Source organism: Oratosquilla oratoria, chromosome 42 (assembly GCF_046742065.1).
Source record: "Oratosquilla oratoria isolate Oo_2021 chromosome 42, ASM4674206v1, whole genome shotgun sequence".
Lineage (NCBI taxonomy): Eukaryota > Metazoa > Arthropoda > Malacostraca > Stomatopoda > Squillidae > Oratosquilla > Oratosquilla oratoria.
Window position 1 is genome coordinate 42,501 of NC_134818.1, and position 17,813 is coordinate 60,313.

Consider the following 17,813-nt stretch of genomic DNA (forward strand, 5'->3'; position numbering starts at 1 on the left):
CAACAGCAAGGAAAACTGAAAAGGATACAAACTATCACATATCTGTTCCTATAAGTCCTACATAGTAAACACAAGTCACTCTTACACAAAACGGCCTTTAACACCTTTGTGCTCACTTATAGGTACGTGTCACTTACCAACTGCAAGAGGATACATATTGAGTATTGGCTGGGCAGATTCAGAATCGAATGCTTGCTCAAAGCACGGAACCGCCTTTATGTACTGCGTGTGTTGGTTGGAAAGGTGAGCCTTCTCGTCAAGGTGAGTCTACCACCGCCAACGGTACCACCATGGGTGGAATTACCTAGATTATCTTAACCCGGGAATTACAAGAAAATTGGTTAGATGTCCCAGATGTACTATGAAGGTTTAATGTAAATGTGTTTTTCAAGAACACAAGTGCAATGGCACATTTGCTTATTGATAACAGTATTAAATATCAAAAAGGAAATATTTACAATATCGGTAATAAATTCTATATAGGCCAAAGTTCCAAATCTTTAGATATGAGAATTGAACAACATAAAACAGATGTAAGGATGATAACAATTCCAGTGATATAATAAAAAATGTAGAAGAATAAAATCATCCGGTAAAACTGGGCCAACGCCCAAACTATTTCAGTAATAACATGGTCATAAGAAATCTAATAAAATGTAGGTTGATCCACATTACCCGGGATCATAACGAAATATACACCATGGTTTATATGAATTATGTAACTTCAAGTATAACGAAAAATCTAGATTATTATGAATATAATAACTATGTGTCCCTATGTGACACCCAATGGTCTCAACTTGACTCCAAGATTTCCCCAAGCGACTATAGCGTCCCTACGTGACTCCAGGATGTCTGTAAGATACTATGGTCTCGCAGATGACTAAGTAGGGTCTCTACATTCCTTCTACGGACGCATTTATATAGTGTTCCAATCCTCCTTTTCTTTGTAGTTTCCTTCGTTTGTATATATATATATATATATATATATATATATATACATATACATATATATATATATATATATATATATACATTTATATATATGTATATATATATACATATATATATATATATATATATATATATATATATATATGTGTGTGTGTGTGTGTGTGTGTGTGTGTGTGTGTGTGTGTGTGTGTGTGTGTGTGTGTGTGTGTGTATGTGTGTTGATTTAAACTATGACAAATGCAACTGAAGGTGGAGGAAGTATACGAGGAATAATGGAAGAATTTTACTGCCTTAACGTTTCGACCCTTAGTGTCTTGATCACAAAGCTTAACAATAAAGTACAACATAGACATTTTATACACAGGCATGTCATCTCACAGGGTGCCTAGGAAAGGTCGTCGTGTGCGAAACATTTGTCCGTTTGTTTTCTTCAACTGCCAATAAACTTGTAGCTCTTACCAAGTATATAAAAGCATCTATATGGTTGATGCTATTATTAGCATTAATATAGGCTGTTTCTATTGTTTTCCTTAATTTCTTCGTTGAACCTTTATTTATTATAATTGTATTTTCCCAGTCCGGAAGGTGGTCATGTGTATCTGTGTGTCTTACTATAGAATTAGAAAGCCTGTGGGCTCTTACATCATTTTTGTGTTCGTATAACCTTTTTCCTAACTCACGACCTGTTTCCTCAAAATATAAAGATGGAAAATTTTTACAAGGTATTTTGTGTACAATACTATTTTCATTGGTATGGTTATTATAATTACGCGTAGCCAAATGTCCCACTTTGCTACCTGATGTTCTAGCTATCTTAATACATGCTTTTAAGAGGACTTTGTTTAGAGTTGAATTAATGTTGGAATTTGGGACTGTGATATATCGTGTTTCTTTGTTGTAACGAATTTGCTGATTTTTGGAGTATGCCCACTTACATAATTTTTGTGTTCGTATAACCTCTTTCCTAATTCACGATCTGTTTCCCAAAATATGAAGATGGGCAATTGTTACAAGGTATTTTGTATACAATACTGTTTTCATTGGTATGGTTATTATAATTACGCGTAACCAAATGTCCCACTTTGCTACCTGATGTTCTAGCTATCTTAATACGTGCTTTTAAGAGTACTTTGTCTAGAGTTGAACTGATGTTGGAATTTGGGACTGTGATATATCGTGTTTCTTTGTTGCAACGAATTTACTGATTTTGGAGTATGCCCACTCGAAGACAAAATCCTCACAAATAAGACTAGGAATGGGAGTGATAGTAATGATTCTGAAATCACTAAATGATTGGGGATTGAAAGATTTGGGGGTGGGAGTGATGAAGTCTGTCTTCCAATCCGTGGGACATTTGTTCTGCTTAAGTGAGGCATTGATTATTGAACAGATCGGGATGGCAAGTTCGCGAGCAAATTCACGATAAAGTTTGGGTAAGTCTACGGGTGTAGAGGACAGTTTTGCCTTGATGCTGGCGAGCTTTTTGGCAACCTAAAGACATTAACTGTTGGGGGGAGGGAAGGGGAGGAAAGCTGGGAGGAGAGAGAGGTCAATCCCGGGCAGCGTTTGACAAATGAATGCAAAGTGGCCATTTATTTGCTCAGCCGCACGGTCAGGTGAAAATTGTGATAGGAGGGGGATGTCAGATGCCTGCCTCATACCACACAAGCTTTTAACCCTGTTAAACCACAAGCTGCTGTTCTACTGTAAGTGGTTGATCTCATTGGGAGAGTACATTTTCTTGGCTCTTTTGATTTCCCTTGTGAATTTGTTCCGGAGTTGTCTAAAAAGGCTGATGTCAGTGTGTGTATATGTGTGGGTATGTGTGTGTACACATATATATGTATGTATGTATTTTTGTATGTACATATGAATATATGGGAGAGAGGATTAGGTGGGTAATTATAAACGAAGATTGTTTTAAAATAGATTTGTTGCCGTAGCATTATGACCTCCATGGTCTTCTTCAGAGGGCTTGCTGCATTACATTCAGATCACATATTTTATAATAGTAGCTAGAATGTTCCCATCATGACATGAGTGGTTGGATATGTCAGGGTCTCCCTTTGAATACCGATTTAATTATTAAGATACTTGCTGCTTTTGAAACGCAGACAAACCCTTCTCTGTCCTTGTTGCTTTCTCTGGTTATAATACCCGCAGCTTCTACCGTTTTTCTTATCTTCTCAAGTCCCTCGTCCAGTATTTCTACTTGCCTCCATTAGGCATTTGTCTAGGTGACGATTTAAGGTGTTAGGTGTTCTTTATGTCCTAAGGTAAGTTTTGTGTTCACTCAGGCGTTCCTCAATTCCTCGACCTGACTTGCAGAAGAATGATTGGGGACAGCCGCCGTAGAGAATGCGGTAATTGACACTGAGGCTATTACCATTATTAACATGGTTCTTAATTATTTTTCCTATCATACTAGAAGACGCTTTAGGTACATTTATTCCACCTTTCATTAAATAATTAATTATCAATAGCTCCGGTGTTCATAGAATTAGGGACATATGTGAATTGTGACTTATCTTTCCTCGGGGGCTAGACATTTGATCTTTCGTAGATTTTCTTGGCTTTCTTCATTGTTTTGGTGATCAAGCCTCCGGGGTATTTCAGCTTCTTAAAATTATTCTTAATGTATGTCAGTTCGTCTTGTAGGAGTCCTTTGCTGCTGATACGAACAACTCTGAGAAAGAAAAATATTAGGACACCAGTTTTGATTCGTCTGCTATGTGCTCAGAAATAGTGAATGAAATCATCTCTATTGGTAGGTGTCTTGTATACTGAAAATTTTATTTTTTCAAATACTCTATGTATCAATTTGTTTAAGAAAAGGGTAATTTACACTCTTTTTTCAGCTCAACTATGAATTGAATGTCCTTGTTCTCAGCGTTGAGGTTTTATTTACCTTATCCACTACATTGGTTCCATTTGGCATTACCACAATTATATCATCCACGTACCTGAGCCAAGTGGTACCTCTTCCCATGATGTTAATATATTTGTCCGTTTCTAACACTTCCATGAACAGACAAGCCGTAACAGCCGATAACGGACTCCCCATTGTAAGACCTTTGAGCTGTTCATTGTCGTTGAACATAAAGTATCCCAAATTTTACAAATGGAGATAAACTATAAATAATCAGACTTTGGAACTCGAAGGATATCATCTATATCTGCAGTCACTTTCTTTACTGCCTCCAGGGCATCATTTTTGAAATAATTTGTGAATAACGCTGTTAGCTAGTTTTTAAATAACAAAATTAATATAAGTTTAAAACATCAATAGAATTGATAATAATGATGTTTCGCGGAAATTTACAAACTGTTTACATATATTACCAAAGATAAAACTATCCAAATTATACAAGGCACTACTAATTTTTAGAAATACTTACTTCTCTAATATTTCTATTGACAATTGAGTTACAACATAAAAGTTTCAACAGAAATATCATAAAAAGTAATCTTATCAAACATTCTGAAGGGAATAATGTCAACATTAATAGTGACTTGTATAAGCTGAATAGTTTCATCGGTGGTCATATATATAAATAGGTTACGAATACCCACCGTACATCATTATTATAAATTCTAGTGACGTTTCTAGAATTATACTTGAGTTGTGACTTTTTTATATAATAGATTTCATATCATACCTAATCTCATGCACTCAAGATTGTTATTAGTTAGATTTCTCTATACTACTGATTTCTCAGTCAATTTCTATGAAGGTAAAGCCGTTTCTATGCCTAATATTAAACGTAACGCCAAGAAAACAGAGAATAATTTATGTCGTTTTATTAAAAAAGTTCCGCTATTATCATTAAACGCTTGCATGGTAGCGATGACTGTAGATACTCCCTACAAGACCTTTTCTTCAGGACGACCAAACTCTTCGTTTCTGGAGTGGAAGAAGGAAGATTCAGCACAGGGGATGGCAGCAAACTGGTCCACGCAGGTCAGCTTACTCTGGTCGAAGACTCTGCCCTCGCCACACATGAAACTATACTGGTGGGTCTCGATACGGCCGTCATCAAATAAGTAAGGGTTACACACATGGAAGATCTGGCAGTTGTTGGCTTCGTCGGCGTAGAAACCGTATGGACGGTCACCGCATGAGAAGGAAACGTCGATCTGACCCATCAGGAGGGAAGCTCCGGAGGGAAGGTTGAAGGGCTCGAAGACTCCATCGACAGGGAACTCGGAGTCGAAGCTGCGGACCTGAGCGGAAAACTGGCTGCTTCTGTCCTGGACAGAGCTCAATTGGCTGCCGCTGAAATCGGAACGTGACTGGAACTGGCCGCTGTTACTAGAACTGGCCTCGAAAAGATTGTGCTGACCGTTGAATCTTTGCTGATTACTTTCAACTACCTGCTCCTGTCTAGCGCCACCGAAGGAACCGGGTCGAGCAAGTTTAACAGCAGCAAACTGTTGTTGTGCCGAGACGACGGCAGCAAGCAAAACTGAAAATTATATGAATGATTAGATATCAACTCTTACACACTCTACACATCATATATACAATCTACCTTTGCCAAGACGCCGTTCCATTTCTTTAGTGCAACAACACATTGAACATTAACTTACTAAGTGCAAGAGAATTCATATTGAACTTTCACTTAGCGGATTCAGATTCGAATGCTAACCCGATGCATGGATCCGCTTTTATGTGCTGCTAATGAGCGGATTAGAAAGTTTTGGCTTTGTATCAAGGTGAAGCCTGTTCCTACTGCAATCACTTCCACCGCCATTGGAAAGGTGCAGCAGTAAAAATTATTCAAATTCTGAGTTTCTACTGTAGTTTTGGTTGCACTATGAAAATAATACAGCAAAGTTATAGAAACATGAATAATTTTATACATAAAGTCAGCTCAGTTTAACAGAATATTATTCGGTCCATGATCATTCTGGATACCAAATGAAGAACGTTTAAATGATCAACAATTAACATGGAGTGGATAAAAAGGTACGATGATAAGACTTATACTACCGTTTCTTCAGAGTGTTGATTTTATATATTTCACTTTGGTTTACAATAAATTACATGAAAGAAAACGTCTACAGGACATATTTCAATCCATGATAAAGATGACTACATATATGTAAATATATACCATCAAAATTAAAATTGTTGATCAGTAACAAGAAAATCCCAAATAACTGTCCAGTTACATTAGATATAAGAAGGTTATCAGTTATCAAATTGGTCCACATTGTCTATCAAATTATGGTAAATTTTGAAGAAACTATATATATTAGGAAAAATAACAAAGAAATTGTATGGAAAACTCATAATTATAAAAACATAAAGACCCGACGATTGGCATCGAAGTCTTTTAAAATAAAAAGGAAATACTGTCCCATTACAAATTATTGATATATATATATATATATATATATTTATATATATATATATATATATATATATATATATATATATATATACACATATGTGTGTGTATGTATGTCTGTATGTATGTATAAGCTATTTACTTCTGCCCGAAATGGTGCAAAACCCATCCTTAGCAAAGCCAAACACTTATATAATTAAAAAATGTCTAACGCTTGGTTCTTCTGATTCTTTATATGATTTGTGGCTTTCGTTAATTGTAGCTAAGGTAGTGTTATATATTAATCTGAAAATAATCTATTTTCTAAAACACACACACTGGAAAAAATTATAGTTCTGACGCCATTACCCCTCCTACCACTTCCTCTAACCTCTTCATACTAACCATCCAATTTTCTTTCTTCATTTTTTCTTATTTTCTAGTTGGCCTTGAATGAAAAGGATAAACACCATAAGATGAAGCGGTGGGGATAGACCAGCTTTGGCTGTCAAACCTTGCTTTGGAAATCTTGTGCCTCGCACTATTGTCTTTTACTCAACTACCTAACATAGGGGTACAGTTTTTCTGCTATAGGTATGTATTTTGCCTTCAAATGAAAATGCTTACGGTCTAGATAAATTATTCCGTTTCGTTGGTCGATAAAATGTCTGAATCCCGACTCCTTGTCTAGGTAAGTTGTTTCATCTGTGTCGCTGAACTTGCTGCTCCTTCTTATGTTCTATTATAAATATATCAAACCTCTTCTAAAGGAAGGTGGATACTCCTAAAAATAAATCTAACGTTCTTATATATATACATATATAAATATATATATATATATATATATATATATATACATATATATATATATATATATATGTATATATGTATATATATAATTGTATATATATGTATATATATATATATATGTCTGTATCTATGTGTCTAAAAATGAAATATTATGAAAGACCTATCCTCTCAAGATTCTGATTACCAGTATGGCATCCGTAAGGGAATGTTCCTGCAGGTCTTTTAAAGCTTCTTCTCAATTTTGGTCTTTTTTTATGATAACTATGCTGCTGCACTAGACACATCAAAACCATTTGAAAGAATGGAAAGGTAGTCTCATTTGAAATATATTTTTCTGTCTGCCTCCTCATTCCCTGTTTTTTCTGGCTGTTCTTTAAATGCTAATGTAACTCTTCGTTGTTTTTTATGTCTGTAGCCTGTACCACCCTCCAGCGATCTATTCTGACTTATTCTATTTTCCTACAATCAATAATTGATCTAGCATAGCAGACAATACATATTTTTCTATACATTGTTATATATATAACACTTCTCTACGATTTTCTACTTCGATCTTCAGTTGACCATCACGAAAATAAACTCAATTCTTCTAAAATGATTGTTACAAAACACCTGACTTCTGAAAACTCTATCATATCCAACTGGACCAGAAAAAAATCTAGTGTCGTTGTGGTCCATCAAGACTCTATTTCTCTACCTGTCCACTTGATATAATCTTCTACATTTATATTTTATCTTCTGCAGTTGCACATAACTTCTTTTCTTGTAACAAGTTTTTTTTTTTTCTTATTATTTCGTCAATGAACTTAGCTGAAAACTCATACCTAAACTATTGCTATAGCAGCCTTAATGAATTTAAATATATTCTAAACCACCTTTCAAGTTATCCCCGCTGAAAAAGCCATAGATAGATTAACTATACTAAACACGGACCTGCAATAGACTCACCATAGTCATCCATTTTTTCCATATACGTACATGGAGACTTGCAAGATATGCTAAGTGATATGAAAAAGGAAAGTCTCAAAGTAGGTTCGAAGATGAATAAGGATAATAAAGTGGGAATACAAAATTATGTGTTATATCATTTTATTTTAGATGTTCTGCTATTGTCATTAATCCCTTGCATGGCAGTGGGGATGCCTGGTGTATCTTTCTACAAGTTCTTTTCTTCGGGACGACCAAAATCTTCATTTCTGGAGTAGAAGAAGGAAGATTTAGCACAGGGAATGGCAGCGAACTGATCCACGCAGGTCAACTCACTCTGGTCGAAGACTCTGCCCTCGCCACACATGAAACTATACTGGTGGGTCTCGACGCGTCCGTCATCAAAGAGGTAAGGGTTACACACATGGAAGATCTGGCAGTTGTTGGCTTCGTCGGCGTAGAAGCCGTATGGGCGGTCACCGCATGCGAAAGAAATGTCGATCTGACCCATCAGGAGGGAAGCTCCGGCGGGAAGGTTGAAGGGCTCGAAGACTCCATCGACAGGGAACTCGGAGTCGGAGCTGCGGACCTGAGCGGAGAGCTGGCTGCTTCTGTCCTGGAAAGAACTCAGCTGGCTGCTTCTGTCCTGGAAAGAACTCGACTGGCTGCCACTGAACTCAGATCTAGATTGGTCAAACTGGCTATTTCTGTTGAAATTGGCCACGAACTGGTTGCCTTGAGTGTTGGATTCTTGGTGGAACTTATTAACTGTTTGTTGTTGTCCTGCACCACCAAAGAAACCAAGTCCGGCAAGTCTCACAGCAGGAAATTGTGGCTGTGCCGAGATGACAGCAGCAAGGAAAACTGAAAAGGATACGAATGATCAGATATCTGTTCCTATAAGTCCTGCGTAGTAAACATAGCTCACTCTTATACAAAACGCCCTTTGAACCTGCGTACTCGCTTACAGGTACGTATCACTTACCAACTGCAAGAGGATACATATTGAGTGTTGGCTGGGCGGATTCAGAATCGAATGCTTGTCACAAGCACGGAACCGCCTTTATGTACTGCGTGGGGTTGGTTAGAAAGGTGACCCTTCTCGTCAAGGTGAGTCTACCACCACCACAGAAACGACCATGGTTGGGGTTGCCTAAATTATCTGAACTTGAGGCTTTCAATTTTTTTTTTTTTTTTTTTAATGTCTCAGATTTATAAAAAAGTTTTAATGTAAATGTATTTTTCAAGAACACCAATGGAATAACACACTTGCCTATTGATAGCAGTACTAAATGTCAAAAAGGATGAATTTACAAAATTGGTAATAAATTCTATATAGATGTAAGGATGACAACAATTCTAGTGGTATATTCAAACATGTAGAAGAACAAAATCATCGGGTAAAGCTGGGCCAACGCCCAAATAATTTCAGTAATAACATGGTCATAAGAAATCTAATGAAATGTAGAGTGGTCCACACCACCCAGGATCATAATGAAATATACACCATGGTTTATACGAATTATATAATTTCAACTATAAAGAAAAATCTAGATCATTATGAATGCAGTAAATATTTTGTTTCCCTATGTAACACCTAGGCGTCTCAACGTGACTCCAAGGTTTCCCCAAGCGCCTATGATTTCCCTACGGGCCTCCAGGATATGTATAAGCAAGTATGGCGTCCCAGATGACTAAATAGTGTACCTACATTCTTTATATGGATGCATTTATATAGTACTCCAATCCTCCTTTTCTATGTACTTTGCACTGAAGATGTAATATACGGAAGCGCTTTGCTTCGTTTGATTTTATTTCCCAGTCGTCATTCATACATATATTATATATGTATGTAAATAAGTTAAGATTGTCTGGCAATAGAGTTGTTGCCGTAACGTTACGACCTCCATGGTCTTCTTCAGAGGACTTGCTGCATTACATTTTGATCACATATTCTATAATAGTAGCGAGAGTGTACCCGTCATGGTATGAGTGGTTGGATATGCCAAGTTGTCCCTTTGAATACCGATTTAATTATTAAGATACTTGCTGCTTTTGAAACGCAGACAAACCCTTCTCTGTCCTTGTTGTTTTCCCTGGTTATAATGAACGCAGCTTCCACAGTCTTTCTCATCTTCTCAAGTCTCTCGTCCAGTATTTATATTTGGCTCCATTAGGCATTTGTCTAGGTGACGATTTAAGGTGCTAGGCGTTCCATATGTCCTAGGATCATTTTTGTGTTCACTCAGGCATTCTTCAATTCCTCGACCTGCCTCGCCGAAGTACGATGGGGGACAACCGCCGCAGGGAATGCGGTAAATGATAATGAGGCTATTACGATTATTAATATAGTTTTTGAATATTTTTCCTGTCATACTGGAAGACACTTTCACCTTTCATTGAATAATTAATCACCAATAGTTTCGGTGTTTATAGAATTAGGGACATATATGAATTGTGACTTATTTTTTCTAGGGGCCTGGACATATGGTCTTTCATAAAATTTCTTGTTTTGTTTTTTTCAATGCTTTGATGATGAAGCCTCCGGGGTATTTCAGCTTCTTAAGATCAGTCTTGACGTATATAAATTCGACTTCTGGGAGTCCTTTACCACTGATACGAAAAGCTCTGAGAAAGAAACCTATTAAAACACCAGTTTAGATTCGTCTGTTGTGTGCTGAGAAATAGATGAAATCATCCCTATTGGTGTGTGTTGTATTTACCAAAAAAAAAAAAAACTAAGTAAATAAATAAATAAATAAAATCCTCTATTTATCAACGTGTCTAAAAAAGGTAACTTTCACTCTTTTTCTACCTCAATTGTGAATCGAATGTTTCTATTCACAGCGTTAAGTCTTTACCTTACCCTCTACACTGGTTCCTTTTGGCATTGCCACAATTATATCAACCACGTACCTGAGCCAAGTGATACCTCTTCCCATGAAGTTAATATATTTTTCTGTTTATAACACTTCCATGAACAGACAGGCCATAGCAGTCGATAACGGACTCCCCATTGCGAGGCCTTTGAGCTGTTTAAATTCAGTGTCATTGAACATTATGTATCCAAAACTTACAAAGTTATACAACTGTTTCTTTTCTATTTTTAAACGGCATAAGAATAGATCAAATATTGGCAACCTCTGGCAACCCCATTACATAAAAAACATTCTGTATATTGAAATAGCGTCAACATTTCTATAGCTATTTCGTGTTTTGCTACAGATTTGTGTTTATGGATATATTTGGCAACTCGTCCCACCAGTATACCTCACAAAGACAATGGACAGGACACCAGTACTCTTGCAAAGATCAAACTAAGGTGACGTCGCTCCTGGCGTTCTCACCGTACGCAACAATTTTGATTCCTCGCTCTGTATTGTTGCTGTGATCATGGGGAAATGAACAAGAAACAAGAGAGTGAATCGGCAGAATATAGAGAGGGCCAGTGAGTGCCTGAAATAGAAAAAAGAAGAAGGAAAGAGAAAGAGGAGAAAAGCAGCACAGCTGCACCCATCACTCCGCAAGCATCTACTAGCCACGCCCACCTTACACCTCCATTCACGCCACACCACTCACCCTCACCTCACACCTCATCAGCAAAGAAGAGGAAATTGGAGATTTGTTATACATGGCAACAATCAAACAAATGGTCGCTAAAACCGGTTGCGAAAACTTAAATCCCCGTCCTGTAAAGTTGATGTTTTTGTTCTTTTTGTGGTAATAACATCGGTTGTTCTCTATGGACTTTTGTCATTTTTGTTTCATTTGAAAGAAAACATCATGCTCTTTATTTTCTGCTGTAAAAATAAAAGAAATTTGATTTTTTATGAAACTTAAATTTTGCCGCATTTTTTAATTATTCAGAGAAAATGTATTCAATACTTTTTGTTCCCAAAAATCTAAGTTTTTATTTCATATTAAGCTGAATGATGTGGAAGTGTTTTCCGTTAAGTAATTAGAACTTCACTCGAGCTCACTATATCTTCACTAAATCTTTACTATGCCTTATATATACATGGGAGGAACATAATAACCTGAGGAACTATGCACTAATGTAAGAGGTAATTATGCCTAAGTTCATTAAACACATATTTGAACGTTTAATTTCATCTACTCTGTAAAGCGATGCGACACTCCCTTAAATAATCAGAACTGGAAGAATATCATCATTTATATCTGCAGCCACTTTCTTTACTGCCTCTAGGGCATCATTTATGGAAACATTTGTAAATCACGCTATTGACCAGTTTTACGATAACAATATGAATACAAGTTTAGAACGTCAATAGAATTGATAATGATGATGTTTGTCGGGAATTTACAAACTTATATATATTACTAAAGATGAAACTATCCAACTTATACAAACCACTACTAATGTTTAATAATACTGCTTTCTCTAATATTTCTGTTGACAATTTAATTGCAACATAAAATTGTCAACAGAAATATCATAAAAAGCAGGCTTATCAAACATTCTGAAGAGGATAATTTCAATATTAATAGCGTCTTGTATAAGTTGAATAGTTTTATCATTGGTCATATTTGAAAATAGATTACGAATATCACCCGACGCCTGTCAGCTAGAGGGCCTCGTCTCAACGATTTTTTTCTGTTCCTCTCTCTTTTGATATCTTTCCTCTTACCCATCATTCCCAGAACTTCGTCTTTTCTTTATAGCGCTTCCTCCACACCGTCAATCCATCTCTTTCTGGGTCTACCAATTGGTCTTCTTGTATTAGGCTTCCATGTCAGTGCTTGTCTTAGCAGTCTCTCTTTGTCCATTCTCATTACATGTCCGTACCACCTAGTTCTGATTGTTTCTATGATTTTCATAATATCTGTTATTCCAAGTTCCTCCCTTATTTGCGTATTTCTGATTCTGTCCATTTTCGCCAACCCTTTTAAACATCTATGCACTTTCATCTCCGCTGCTCCTATCTTTTATTCCGTTTTAGTTGTAAGGTGACAATCTAGATTTCTCTAAATTACTGACTTTTCAGTCGAGCTCTATGCAGGCATAAAAAGTAGACATTTCTTTTAGTTTCTCATAGCAGATGAAATTCACCAGATACCCCTTTTCTAGGTCTAGTATTAAAAATAACGGCAAGAAAACACTGAATTACTTATATTGTTTTATTCAAAAAGTTCATCTATTATCATTAAACGTTTTCATGGTAGCAATGGCTGTAGATACTCCCTACAAGACCTTTTCTTCAGGACGACCGAAATCTTCGTTTCTGGAGTAGAAGAAGGAAGATTCAGCACAGGGAATGGCAGCGAACTGATCCACGCAGGTCAGCTCACTCTGGTCGAAGACTCTGCCCTCGCCACACATGAAACTATACTGGTGGGTCTCGATACGGCCGTCATCAAATAAGTAAGGGTTACACACATGGAAGATCTGGCAGTTGTTGGCTTCGTCGGCATAGAAGCCGTATGGACGGTCACCGCACGAGAAGGAAACGTCGATCTGACCCATCAGGAGGGAAGCTCCGGAGGGAAGGTTGAGGGGCTCGAAGACTCCATCGACAGGGAACTCGGAGTCGAAGCTGTGGACCTGAGCGGAGAGCTGGCTGCTTCTGTCCTGGACAGAGCTCAATTGGCTGCCGCTGAAATCGGAACGTGACTGGAACTGGTCGCTGGTACTAGAGCTGGCCTCGAAAAGATTGTGCTGACCGTTGAATCTTTGCTGATTACTTTCAACTACCTGCTGCTGTCTAGCGCCACCGAAGGAACCGGGTCGAGCAAGTTTAACAGCAGCAAACTGTTGTTGTGCCGAGACGACGGCAGCAAGCAAAACTGAAAATTATATGAATGATTAGATATCAACTTTTACACACTCTACACATCATATATACAATCCACCTTTGCCAAGACGTCGTTCCATTTCTTTAGTGCAACAACACATTAAACATTAACTCACTAAGTGCAAGAGAATTCATATTGAACGTTCACTTAGCGGATTCAGATTCGAATACTAACCCGATGCATGGATCCGCTTTTATGTACTGCTAATGAGCGGATTAGAAAGTTTTGATTTGCATCAAGGTGAAGCCTGTTCCTACTGCAATCACTTCCACCGCCATTGGAAAGGTGCAGCAGTAAAAATTATTCAAATTCTGAGGTTCTACTGTAGTTTTGGTTGAACTATGAAAATAATACAGCAAAGTTATAGACACATGAATGATTTCATACATAAAGTCAGCTTAGTTTAACAGAATATTATTCGGTCCATGATCATTCTGGATACCAAATGAAGAACGTTTAAATGATCAACAATTAACATGGAGTGGATAAAAAGGTACGATGATAAGACTTATATTACCGTTTCTTCACAGTGTTGATTTTATATATTTCACTTTGGTTTACAATAAATTACATGAAAGAAAACGTCTACAGGACATATTTTAATCTATGATAATGATGACTACATATATGTAAATAAATACCATTAGAAATTAAAATTATTGATCAGTTCCAAGAAAATCCCAAATAACTGTCCAGTCACATTAGATATAAGAAGGTTATCAGTTATCAAATTGGTCCACATTGTCTATCAATGGTTATCTAAATTATGGTAAATTTAGAAGAAATTATATATATTAGGAAAAATAACAAAGAAATTGTATGGAAAACTCATAATTATAAAAACATAAAGACCCGACGATTGGCATCGAAGTCTTTTAAAATAAAAAGGAAATACTGTCCCATTACAAATAATTCATATATATACATATACATATATATATATATGTATATATATATATATATATATATATATATATATATATATATATATACATATATGTGTGTGTATGTATGTATGTATGTATGTATGTATGTATGTATGTATGTATGTATAAGCTATTTACTTCTGCCCGAAATGGTGCAAAACCCATCCTTAGCAAAGCCAAACACTTATATAATTAACAAATGTCTAACGCTTGGTATTTCTGATTCTTTATATGATCTGTGGCTCCTGTTAATTGTAGCTAAGGTAGTGTTATATATCAATCTGAAAATCATATCTATTTTCTAAAACACACACTGACGCCATTACTCCTCCTACCACTCCCTCTAACCTCTTCATACTAACCATCCAATTTTCTTTTTCATTTTTTTCTTATTTTCTAGTTGGCCTTGAATGAAAAGGGTAAACACCATAAGATGAAGCGGTGGGGATAGACCAGCTTTGGCTGTCAAACCTTGCTTTGGAAATCTTGTACCTTGCACAATTGTCTTTTACTCAATTACCTAATATAGGGGTAAAGTGTTTATGCTATAGGTATGTATTTTGCCTTCAAATAAAAATGCTTACGGTCTAGATGAATTATTCCGTTTCGTTAGTCGATAAAATATCTGAATCCCGACTCCTTGTCTAGGTAAGTTGTTTCATCTGTGTCGTTGAACTTGCTGCTCCTTGTTATGTTCTATCATAAATATATCAAACCTCTTCTAAAGGTAGGTGGATAATCCTAAAAATCAATCTAACGTTCATATATATATATATATATATATATATATATATATATATATATATATATATATATATATATATATATATATATATATATATATGTATGTATCTTTAAATGAAATATTATGAAAGACCTATCCTCTCAAGATTCTGATTACCAGTATGGCATCCGTAAGGGAGTGTTCCTGCATGTCTTTTAAAGCTTCTTTTCAATTTTGGTCTTTTTTATTTTATGATAACTATGCTGCTGCACTAGACATATCAAAACCATTTGAAAGAGTGGAAAAAACATGCTATTTTTAAGGTAATCTCATTTGAAATCTATTTTTCTGTCTGCCTCTTCATTCCTTGTTTTCTTTCTGGCTGTTCTTTAAAAGCTAATGTAACTCTTCGTTGTTTTTTTTATGTCTGTAGCCTGTGCCACCCTACAGGGATCTATTCTGTCTTATTCTATTTTCCTACAATCAATAATTGATCTAGCATAGCAGACAATACATATTTTTCTATACATTGTTATGTAGATAACACTTCTCTACGATTTTCTACTTCGCTCTTCAGTTGACCATCACGAAAATAAACTCAATTCTTCTAAAATGATTGTTACAAAACACCTGACTTCTGAACTCTCTATCATATCCAACTGGACCAGAAAAAAATCTAGTGTCGTTGTGGTCCATCAAGACTCTATTTCTCTACCTGTCCACTTGATATAATCTTCTACATTTATATTTTATCTTCTGCAGTTGCACATAACTTCTTTTCTAATGACAAGTTTATTTTCATATTATTTCGTCAATGAACTTAGCTGAAAACTCATATGTAAACTATTGCTATAGCAGCCTCAATGAATTTGTATATGTTCTAAACCACCTTTCAAGTTTTCCCCGCTGAAAAAGCCATAGATAGATTAACTATAGTAAACATGGACCTGCAATAGACTCACCATTGTCCTCCATTTTTCCCATATACGTACATGGAGACTTACAAGATATGCTAAGTGATATGAACAAGGAAAGTCTCATAGTAGGTTCGAAGATGAATAAGGATAATAAAGTGGGAATACAAAATTATATGTTATATCATTTTATTTTAGATGTTCTGCTATTGTCATTAATCCCTTGCATGGCAGTGGGGATGCCTGGTGTATCTTTCTACAAGTTCTTTTCTTCGGGACGACCAAAATCTTCATTTCTGGAGTAGAAGAAGGAAGATTCAGCACAGGGAATGGCAGCGAACTGATCCACGCACGTCAACTCACTCTGGTCGAAGACTCTGCCCTCGCCACACATGAAACTATACTGGTGGGTCTCGACGCGTCCGTCATCAAAGAGGTAAGGGTTACACACATGGAAGATCTGGCAGTTGTTGGCTTCGTCGGCGTAGAAGCCGTATGGGCGATCACCGCATGCGAAAGAAATGTCGATCTGACCCATCAGGAGGGAAGCTCCGGCGGGAAGGTTGAAGGGCTCGAAAACGCCATCGACAGGGAACTCGGAGTCGGAGCTGCGGACCTGAGCGGAGAGCTGGCTGCTTCTGTCCTGGAAAGAACTCAGCTGGCTGCTTCTGTCCTGGAAAGAACTCGACTGGCTGCCACTGAACTCAGATCTAGATTGGTCAAACTGGTTATTTCTGTTGAAATTGGCCACGAACTGGTTGCCTTGAGAGTTGGATTCTTGGTGGAACTTATTAACTGTTTGTTGTTGTCCTGCACCACCAAAGAAACCAAGTCCGGCAAGTCTCACAGCAGGAAATTGTGGCTGTGCCGAGATGACAGTAGCAAGGAAAACTGAAAAGGATACGAATGATCAGATATCTGTTCCTATAAGTCCTGCGTAGTAAACATAGCTCACTCTTATACAAAACTCCCTTTGAACCTGCGTACTCGCTTACAGGTACGTATCACTTACTAACTGCAAGGGTATACATATTGAGTGTTGGCTGGACGGATTCAGAATCGAATGCTTGTCACAAGCACGGAACCGCCTTTATGTACTGCGTGGTGTTGGTTAGAAAGGTGAGCCTTCTCGTCAAGGTGAGTCTACCACCACCACCACAGAAACGACCATGGGTGGGGTTGCCTAAATTATCTGAACTTGAGGCTTTCAAAAAGATTGTTTAAATGTCTCAGATTTATCAAAAAGTTTTCATGTAAATGTATTTTTCAAGAACACCAATGGAATGACACACTTGCTTATTGATAGCAGTACTAAATGTCAAAAAGGATGTATTTACAAAATTGGAAATAAATTCTATATAGATGTAAGGATGACAACAATCCCAGTGGTATAATCAAATATGTAGAAGAA

At 36.8% G+C, this 17,813-nt stretch overlaps 4 protein-coding genes across 4 annotated transcripts in view; all 4 read right to left on the reverse strand.

Moving 5' to 3' along the window:
- Positions 1–176, reverse strand: part of LOC143021327 (uncharacterized) — an 878-nt gene extending 702 nt beyond the window's left edge. The window contains exons 1-2 of the mRNA XM_076178735.1: positions 138–176; positions 1–15 (exon numbers count right to left, since the gene is read on the reverse strand). The exon at positions 1–15 is cut by the window's left edge and continues 702 nt beyond it. Coding sequence (XP_076034850.1) covers positions 1–15; positions 138–156 — 34 coding nt within the window. The 5' untranslated portion in view covers positions 157–176. The remainder of the gene's footprint in view (positions 16–137) is intronic.
- Positions 177–3,495: 3,319 nt separating this feature from the next.
- LOC143021369 (uncharacterized) lies at positions 3,496–5,563 on the reverse strand. Its single transcript, XM_076178803.1, has 5 exons — positions 5,545–5,563; positions 4,823–5,420; positions 4,353–4,365; positions 4,103–4,197; positions 3,496–3,640 (listed from the first exon to the last, which is right to left on the reverse strand). Exons 1-5 carry the CDS (start codon positions 5,561–5,563, stop codon positions 3,496–3,498), a joined length of 870 nt encoding a protein of 289 aa, XP_076034918.1.
- Positions 5,564–8,189: 2,626 nt separating this feature from the next.
- LOC143021405 (uncharacterized) lies at positions 8,190–9,046 on the reverse strand. Its single transcript, XM_076178842.1, has 2 exons — positions 9,010–9,046; positions 8,190–8,888 (listed from the first exon to the last, which is right to left on the reverse strand). The coding sequence occupies exons 1-2, from the start codon at positions 9,026–9,028 to the stop codon at positions 8,254–8,256; spliced, it is 654 nt and encodes a 217-aa protein (XP_076034957.1). The 5' UTR covers positions 9,029–9,046; the 3' UTR covers positions 8,190–8,253.
- Positions 9,047–16,574: 7,528 nt separating this feature from the next.
- On the reverse strand, positions 16,575–17,452 carry LOC143021417 (uncharacterized). The gene is made up of 2 exons (XM_076178864.1): positions 17,415–17,452; positions 16,575–17,293 (listed from the first exon to the last, which is right to left on the reverse strand). Exons 1-2 carry the CDS (start codon positions 17,431–17,433, stop codon positions 16,659–16,661), a joined length of 654 nt encoding a protein of 217 aa, XP_076034979.1. The 5' UTR covers positions 17,434–17,452; the 3' UTR covers positions 16,575–16,658.
- Between the last annotated feature and the right edge of the window lie 361 nt (positions 17,453–17,813).